This window comes from Zosterops lateralis, assembly GCF_965231275.1.
Source record: "Zosterops lateralis genome assembly, chromosome: 5".
NCBI classification, from domain to species: Eukaryota; Metazoa; Chordata; class Aves; order Passeriformes; family Zosteropidae; genus Zosterops; species Zosterops lateralis.
Window position 1 is genome coordinate 68,551,745 of NC_139766.1, and position 9,673 is coordinate 68,561,417.

The 9,673-nt window shown below is 42.1% G+C and overlaps 1 protein-coding gene across 2 annotated transcripts in view; it reads right to left on the minus strand.

Annotated features, from left to right (window-relative positions):
- Window positions 1–9,296, minus strand: part of SEC24D (SEC24 homolog D, COPII coat complex component) — a 41,497-nt gene extending 32,201 nt beyond the window's left edge. For both annotated transcript variants that reach the window (XM_083861293.1, XM_083861292.1), the window contains exons 1-6: window positions 9,232–9,296; window positions 5,919–6,101; window positions 4,885–5,011; window positions 3,332–3,480; window positions 1,703–1,975; window positions 842–963 (exon numbers count right to left, since the gene is read on the minus strand). In XM_083861293.1, coding sequence (XP_083717419.1) covers window positions 842–963; window positions 1,703–1,975; window positions 3,332–3,480; window positions 4,885–5,011; window positions 5,919–6,057 — 810 coding nt within the window. In that variant the 5' untranslated portion in view covers window positions 6,058–6,101; window positions 9,232–9,296. The remainder of the gene's footprint in view (window positions 1–841; window positions 964–1,702; window positions 1,976–3,331; window positions 3,481–4,884; window positions 5,012–5,918; window positions 6,102–9,231) is intronic.
- Window positions 9,297–9,673: the final 377 nt, after the last annotated feature.

The following is a 9,673-nucleotide window of genomic DNA, read 5'->3' on the forward strand; positions in this document are numbered from 1 at the left end:
GCTGTTTCCAATAAAGAAGTGAAATGCTGCCTGCACCTGACCAGCCCTTTCTTTGCATACCAATTAGACAACTTCATTCCAGAAAGTTGGATGCAACCACAACCTTGTTTTCTCTAGCACCATCCTAAGAAGAGACACTGTCCCACCAGTGCATGTTCAACAGGTGAGCCTCTTCAGCCTACATGAAGCTTAAACATCAGGTATATTCCAGGCTACTGAAATCTTTACAAGGCTGCAGCAACTGGAAGGATGGCTTAGGAAAATGTTTCTAATTGCCTGAGAAACTCTTGAAATCAAAAGGCAAAGTGGCTTCTGAGTGTGCGACTTCACAGTCTCACCAGGACTGCACATCCAGAGTTCATGTACCTGTATTGTATACAAATCCTACTTCTGGTATCTGTTACTGAGTTCAAGCCTTCAGACTTTGCAGAGTGAAAAGGAAAGGTGGTAAGCTGCAGTGAACACAGGAGTTCTTCAGTACTGGTCACTGTCTCATTAAGAATCCTGTTGAGAATTCCTAGTGAAGTATTTCCTATAAAGTATTTGGGACATACTCATGTATGACTGTCCCATATTAGATAAAGTTACAAAGCATCTTCAGTACTCAAATTAATTCCATGCTCTAATTAATCTGAAACTGACAGCACAGAGTACAAAACTGCATTAATTAGAAACTGCAAGAACTAGAATATATGTTGAGAACCAGGCCAGGTAAGTGCCAATGTATGTTATGAAAAACCTCCCCTAAATGAACACAATGTATGCATTGTCATCCCTTTATCTTAAATGCAGAAGAAAGTTACATTTATAAAAAATTAGAGATTAGAGCCACGTTACTTACTGGGCTTGGAATAGAGTCAGGATCAAGCTTCTTCTGTGGTGGGCCTGAGAGCTGTGCTGGACCTCCAGGGAAAGCACCAGGATATGACAGTTGAGATGCTGCCATCTGAGGACCATAGTTTGCTGCAGAGTTACAAATGACCATTCATTTAAAGTATTTAAGTTCCATTACCATCTTCTGCCATGCAATTATTTCTTACTCAGCTAAGTGCAACGCCTCCTTCCCTTCTTGTTTTCAGGAACTAAAAGAAATGGATTTCTGTGGCTCAGTTTGGCTTTAGTTTACGATTTTAAAAAGTAAAGAACACCACCAGATGTGACAACTTTGGCTCCAAAGTTTTCAGTTTTACGTCAAGTAGGACAGTTAGTAGAGATTACCACAGCTACTCACGCCAGGCCACTACCTCAGTCAGAATCTCTCCACTAACATCAGTCAATGCAAACTGGTACCATTAGCTGGCTTTTTTGTATTCAGTTACAATGCATTATTGCTATAGCAAGGCATTTTTGAAATCTGCTAATGAGAGTACTACAAAACAGAAAGCAACCTATACCTTTACAGAGGGTAAGAAAAGCCCCTTCCCATACTATGTTGTGCCGTCACCAATTACTAACCACTAATTTCTGTTTCTAATCTCCTTTTCCTTGTAACAGTCTCAAAAGAGTGCTAAACTTGTGAGCAAAGGCAAAGCCAGTCTCAAGTGTACTGACCGACAATGCACATCTTTCCCTTCTACAGAAAGGGAGTTCCTGTTTCATCTTTCCCAGTCAGCTGAAGATTCAGCCATGAAAAGACACAGTTCCACCAGTGATTGTGCCTGCATACTTTGTTTTCAATCACACAACAAACATCCTTCCCTACCTTGCTGAGGATGATATCCAGGTCCTGGAGGCTGTCCCGGAAGGTGCTGCAAGTTAGGATTTGGAGGGACAGCTCCAGGGATTCCCCCCTGCCTGGCCATAGGAGGCAGTGCTGGCTGAGCACTAAGGCCATTCACACTGTTTGCTGGAGGAGGAGGCAGCTGTGGTGCAGGAGTCAAACCCATCTGCTGCTGGCTGGGGGGCAGCGGCTGCGGGCCCTGGAAAGCCGCTGGATGCCCAGGAGGCACACAAGAGCTCGGAGCAGTGCCAGGACCTGAGCGAGAAACTACATCAGGTGAGTGAGAAATGATAACCAAACCTGTGTCAAAGGTGCTCTGGTCCTGCTCAGCACATCTCTATAGCATAGAGGCTGTACTGGATCCCATACTGACAGCACTGCCTTATGAGACTCTACGTGTCTGATCACATGAAAAGTCACAGTCACTTTAAAAAGTCACTTTATTTCTTTTGGCTCTATTTGCAGTAAAACCCTGCAGCTGGGGTGGATGGGCAAAGAGTGAGAGAAGCCACAGTTCGACAGTTCTTCTCTAGAATACACATAGATCACTCCGCTTTCAAAATACCACTTCATTTCAGAATGTGAAACAATATTCTTTTTGCTCAATAATCCATTTTTCTTATGTGGCATGTTTTTGTTAGTCTGCTATTTGTATTTCACCATAACAGGTTTGATGGAAAATAAATCCACTTGATACCAAAAGACGAAACATGTGGGAATTATTTTGTACATGCTGGCAAGGAATTGTTTGTTGTTTATAAGATCCAGATTCCAATTACAATTAAGAGGACCCTGGAAATAGGGATTTTTGACACTTACAATCTGCAAAGACTTATTACTTTATAAAACCTACATTTTTTAATCAGATTTTTCCCGAAAGACAAAGCACTTTTAAAGAGAGCTACAATAATAGGTAGTATAGGTACTAATAGGTACTCCAGTATTAGGTTTGAAGCAAAAGAAGTAATGTGCTCATCTACAAACACTGAAATATATCTTTTATCACATATGTTAAGTGAAAAGATGTCTTTACATGCAAAATACAAGCCTCCCAGCACATAATGAGAACATTGTATTTTACATAATTGTTTTTAAATTGTTTATATAATATATTCTGTAGAATTTAAATACATATCAGCTTTCATGGGTAGAAGTAATTTACACGGAAGCATCACATGATCACATCTTCATGGCCTAGATTTGAGATGGTATAACATCAAAATAAATGCAGATAAATTTAGATTAAACCCCAAATATGTTCAGACAAAAAGAGAAAATAGTCTTGTAACAGGAGAAACTGTAAAAAACTGAGAAAAATTAAACCCTGTCTGAGTATTACTGCTCATGCTTTGGCAGCTACTGACATGTTCACTAAGTAATTTGAGAAATGACTGATGGGATACCCACATTTTATGGAAAGTCTGTCAAACATCAATTTAGAATTAACCCAATACTACTGATTTAAGATGAGATAAAAAAACTCTGAGAACTTAAGCCAATGATGGTGGTTAAAGGTGTAATCTTCTGTTTATACAGCAGTTCAGTAAGTTTCTAATTATCATAGTCCTAATGCTTTAACTGAGAAAAAGTCAATGAGATAAACCCAATTACCATAGCTATTTATCTGCATGCTGTTGAGCTGGTCAGCAAGTTGTGCTGTAGAGGAAGCAGGTGCAGTGTTTGGGAAGGCTGCTGGAGACTGATGACTATAGGGAGGATAGGAAGGTCCTGTGTTACTTGGAGGTGGAGGGCCTTGAAACCTAAAGGAAAAAAATCAGTGCAGTTATTAAAGGAAATTACATCAAACAATCATAACTCTCCAAGATCTCACACCTCCTCAAGGTGGTGCTGGAGCAATTAATTAGGACAAAACCCTAATGGAGTATGCCCACATTTTGCTCAGAAGACATACACTTGTCTTAAAATACACGAAGCACAGGGAGACTGCACACTTGTTTAGTAAAAACAGGCAGTCCACGTTTCTTTGCACACTTGTTAGAAACCAAGCAGAATGAGTATGCCATGGCAAAGTGAGAGTAGTAATAACTGCAAGCCTGAAGATTAAGAAACACAAGCTTCTGAACATATCACAGCACTCCATCCCCTTTCCAAGCTTATAAAGGAAGATTCCCTACCAGGGATGGGTGAAGATTAGGAGAAAAATCTGTGAAAAGAAGAAAAGGAAGTGAGAAATTGTTGAGGAATTCTCTGTAGTAGAGGAAAAAAGAAGATGTAGGTAGAGAAAAACTTCATGGTTATCAGACATGGAAAATGTGAATGCAAGAAAAATAACTAAAGAAAAGAAAGTAGTAACACACGCGTGGCTTACAAAGGTATTTTCTACCAGACTATATCACTCTGGTAAAATAAGATCTCAGGCCATAACCTAGAGACAATCAAACATGGATTTTCCTGTGACCCCTTGTAAAACTGAGAATGGGCCCAGCAATTTCAAGAGAAGTAGAATTCACTTTACTATCCAAATTTTTATTTGGATACTTTCTGGCCTAGAACAGCAGCTCTGAGCAATTTTGGGAAAAAAAAAAAAACAACAAGATCAGCTGAAGAACAGGAGATGTGCAGCTGCCAGGGCAATGACTGGAAGCTACAGAAGAGAATCAGTATTTTGCCAGGTCATGTCACCCTGACTCTATTCACCTTGTTTTTCCATCTTCAGGACAAGCACCACTTCTATGCATGAGTACATCATCTTGGACAACTGATCACCATTTTTTTTGGGTTCTCCTTCCCACAGTGCTAACAAACAGGCATATCCCTATTCTGACATGAAAATAACTACACTAAAACTAAGAAGCACAGAAGCAGATTAAGATTTCAACCAACTACAAGAAAAATGTTCTTAGATGGTGTCAAGTTCACTACAACTGAAGGAGCTATGGGTACACAAACTAATTTTGCCACTGCTGGGAGATGTAGAAAATAACTAATATTTGACAGAATTAAATTAAAAAGCTGCATATTGACTCACTTTACCTGCAACACAAATACTGTGCAATAAAGCTCAGCTATCCCCTCATACAACCTTTTTTCTAAGATTTCTTTCTCCAGCTTTCACCTGTCCTTATTTTCTCCCCTTCCCATTCCTGTCTCCACAGAGAGAGGTCAAAGAGCTCAGCTGTCAGGTATGGATCCTTTCCAGTCACCTGTGCGGCTGCTGTCCTGGTGCACCAGACCCATTCTGGAAACTGCTTGGGCTGAACTGCTGTGCCCCAGCTGGTGGAGGCCCAACGGGAGCTGAAGATCCAAAAGGCACAGTTGATTTGGACACACCTGCAAAAAGATTAAACAGTTTTATGTAAAACCCTCTAAGAAAGAACAAGATGGACAAGAAATGCAGGTGTGCAGCTCTGCTCTAGCATTAAGAATTACAGCTCTGGGTCACCTTGTTTAAGCATAGGTGCTGGACCAGAGATCCCTTCCAATCTCAGTGATTCTGTTGGAAAGCACAGATTTCTGGTCAGTTATAAACGAGATATGAAAAACTGAGAGAAAGTAAAAAGGAAACAAATAGCAGTTTGTAACTTTCCAGCAAAGTACCCAAAAGACAGTAAGAAAAAGCAATGAACAGACACTGCAATTGCCAGATTGGGGCAGTGATAATTCCCTGTCACTCAGTTATACTTCAAGGTAGAAACGAGAGGTCTCTTTGATTTCAGAGACCAAGGTAAGAATGAAAACTTAAAACAACTTTACAAAATGAAAACAAAAAGTGCTTCCACATGTAGAACCTGCTCTCACGTGCTGAAAATGGTTCTTAATTCAGATCCAGTATAGTGACTGTGAAGAAACTGTGATTTATGTTAACAGCAATGCTGAATGAACAGCCTTTCAAACTGTATTTCTTGAACTGTTTGCTCTTTACATTATTCTAAGATTAAAAAAATTATCTGGCATGGAAACCAGTTTTCCCCAAGTCTTCTAGTAAGTCAATTACTAGAAGCATTTCAATCAGAATTCCGTATTCTGGATATTCTATATATTCAGACTATATTCAATATTTGATTAGAGTAACACAACTCCTTCTGTCTTCAATAAGAAGTTTTAGAGAAATTGGGTAAGACTTTCTTTCTGTTTCCTGTTACAGCATCAGTGTAAAACTTACACAAGGTGGAAAGAGATGCAAAACACCATTATAGAAAAGTAGACTCTGAAAATAAACTTAAAGCCAAAATAATACCTGGTTGAGATGCTGAGTATGCTGAGTTGGGGTCCCCATAATGTCCATAATGAATTGAAGAATTGGGTGGTCCAAAATCTCCAATTCCTGGCTGTGATTGGGAATATGGAGGAGCTGCAACATAACCTTGTTGATTCATGATGGCAATTTTCTCATTCCAAGTACTGTGTCCTCTTCAGGAATCTGCAAAAAGGAAAATGATACCTGCTACTATCCATCACTCTCTGTGCATTTTAGAAGGCTGTAAATTGTATTCCCCCCAAAAAAAGACACATTTTAAGGCAAAAAATGACCTAAAGTCTGGGGCAAATATTGGTTTTGCTTGACAGCTTAGTTTTCTCAGCATTACCACAAGCTGCATTTAAATGGGATTCACCTCTCCCAAGCCCACGGAGAGGACTGTAAGCAATGGATGTGCAGAGGGAAAAAACCCTCAAAGGGAAGTCCCAAACTATTCTTTTTACTGGGAGAGCCTTGACTTCAACTACACGTGGAAAATACACTGTGAATCTTGCTCCCCAAATACCAACCATCCCAAAGAACACAGAATACACTGAAAAATCAGGAAAGGCACAGCGACTAGAGCAGAAAACTCCCCCTAGCAAATCCTCCTCCTGAGGCAGCACATCCTATTTTAGAGGAGGTGTGGAATACGACACGAGTTTTCCACCAAACTTTTTACAAACCTTAGACAAGGTTTGTAAACGGTTTGCTGGAAAATTGTCGTATTCCACATCAACCACACTTCAAGCAAGTGATGGAGGAATCTTTGCTTTTGATGCTGGTGAAACAGAGAATAAAGTATAGGATAAAGAGAGCTCCTAATTCTGGATGTCTTCTGCATTCCTGGCCCAGGCCTGAGCAGCCTTTTTACTCCAGAACTCCACAGTGTGCCAAAATTGAGGACAAGATATCCCACAAGGCAGTATGGCCTCAACAGCACCGTGTGTTAACAGTGTATAACCCTTCCTGTTATCAGGCATCATGTCTCTAAGTTTCGCATCTTGATCCTGTTGTTGTTACATAATGAAACAAGCAAACCCCAGAATCTGATAGAAAGCAATTCAGAAAGAGTTTTCTAATGATGAGAGCATTCACAAAACATGTCATTTCTTTCTCGTAGTCAGATTTTGTTCAACAGGATAGAGTAACACTTCAGAAAACTTTCAGGAAAGAGTGTCCTGATAACTGCCACCATTTTTAGAAGCAGAAAATCCAAAGAATCCAGCATTGCCAAACCATATGATTGCACTTCACTGGATTAATTTTCAGATATAGTGCCAAGGGACCTGAAAAGTTATTAAAGTTGTACACTCTGCAGCCTTGATAACAAGCTTTCTTTTCCACGTGAGAACTTCCATTTTGATAGCAGATTGAATTTAACAATAACAGAATTTCACTTTCTTGAGGCCCAAATTAAACTATCATGAGAAATGCTGAGGATCCAAACCCTGAACAAGCATTTACTACTCCTATAGAGCCCCAAGAACATAAGCCAGGCATTCCCCAAAGAACTACACAAAATAAATTAGCATTTCAGGTATTAAGTGTTCCATTGAAATAGCTTTCCCAACCACCTGATTTCACATTCTTAAACATAGAAATTGGATGAAAATAAAACACTAACTGTGCTCCAGAAGCACACACAAAGGCACCTCAAAATTACAGCTCCAAGAACACACAAATAAATCTATGCTGCACTGCCACATCTCAGTAGAGAAAAGTTACCCCTATCAGAAAGCCCATTTGGCTTCCCCAAATTAAACAGGTATTTCTGGAGAAAAAAAACTTCAACAGTTTTACTGATCATCCACATCAGACAAGCAATATCACTCTTAACTGTGTACAGGGCCTGGCCCTCCCCACACTCTTTAATGCAGCACAAGATTTCTCAGTTGCAGAGTTCTGGGAGTTAATCCTATGGAGTTTTCTCCTATTTATTAGTTAACAAGATAAACACAGAGAGAAGAAAGAAAAATGTTTGATCAGAGGCTTAGTGCTGCCAGCTGTACCTTCTTCCCTCCCCCACCACCATCAGAAAAGACGTGGCAGTGAGAGTTTTAGCTGTCCCAAAAGACACTAAATTAGCATTTAATTACCTACACACAGACATAAGTATGTTTTATATCTATATAAAGGAAGAGATTTTCACTTAGAGGCAGCTGCAACAACCAACACCTTAAGCTGCAAGAGCATTCAGAGGAAATTACTTCCTCCACAGCTTACTCACACACACACACACACACAAAAAAAAAACCCAAAAAACTTGCCACGTCAAACTTCCCACAGACAGTATAAACACACAGAGGTTGTACTGAAGTGAGGCAGCAGCTCTAACCACAGACAAAATAATACAAGTGTTTCGAACACAGTTCCAGATTCTATTTAACACCACGGATATTTAATGTCTTCTCAGGATGGATATATACACCAACTATCACAAATGAGTGTTTTAAGGTTGCCTGAAGGATTATGAGCATTTCAGAAATTATACCGTGGGGGAGGGTGTGGATGCACCACCACACCATGAAAAGAGTTCAGAGAGAAGGTCATGAAAACTTTTTTCTCCCTGTCTCAACATTAGTTTATCTTACACCCCATAACCTGGGGACAACACCAGCACTGAGGAACAGCTGCAGAATTTAACTGAGCTCTATTACAGAATAGGCTGTCACCTTTTTCAGAGGATTGCTGCACCTATGCAGAAAGAATGATATGACAGAAAAGATAGAAAAGTTAACTATGTGCAAGCACAAGCAGGACAAAAGAAACAAAACCAGCCTCGAGTCCTTTGCTACCTGAAGGAGAAGTATTAACTTTGTATTTCTTCGGAGACACTGTGCTCCCCAATACGTCATCTAGGGCAGGGATGCTGTCCCTTCTTCCCATGGCAGTCAATCTGGCCGCCAGTCTGGGGGTGTGAACCTTTATCTCCACACACAGACCGAACATCGCTGCACCCACACACAGAATGCACCTGAGCTACACACACACACACACCTCAGGGCTCTTTTTCGCTAACGCATTGCCAACTAAGCTGTGACAGCAAAACCCACATTTCTCCCCCACTGACTGCCAAGCATGCAAAGCTTTGCTACATTTTTTTACGCACGTAACTTTTCTATCCCCATCGCCTACGATTTTCAAGCGGCCGCTGAGGCTCGCAACAGGTCCGGCCCCGCGCAGGGAGCCTCCGCCCGCCCCGCGGCAGTACCTGTGCCCGCCCGGGGCCGCGCTCCACCGCTGCCGGGGCTGTGCCGGAGCCCCGCGCCCGCCCGCGCCCTCACCCGGGGGCGCCCGTTGGGACCATTACCTGCGGCCGCGCGCCCGCCGCCGCCTCCTCACACGCCACAGTGCCACGTCTGAGGTGGCCCCCGCGCGGGACGCGCCTGCGCATTGCGGGCAGGAGAGGCCGCGCCCGGCGGCTGGGCCGTGCCCTCCCGAGGCGGGGGCGAAAGGTGGCCCGGGGGTGTCGCGCCGGGACACGCTTTGCTTTTTGCCCCGGGTGATGCGTCCCACTCCAAACGAGAGTCGTCTCTGCAGTCCTGCGGAACGGATGCTTTTTCCCCTCGTTATGTGCTTGAAAAACAGACTCGCGGAACTGAGACCTCTGAGATCACCCGTACCCAACCTATGACCGAACGGCACCACGTCAGGCGAACCACGTCCCTCAGTGCCACGTCCAGTCTTTCCTGAAACGCCTCCAGGGACGGTGGCTCCACCTTGCTGGTCAACCAATTCCAATCTCTAATTAT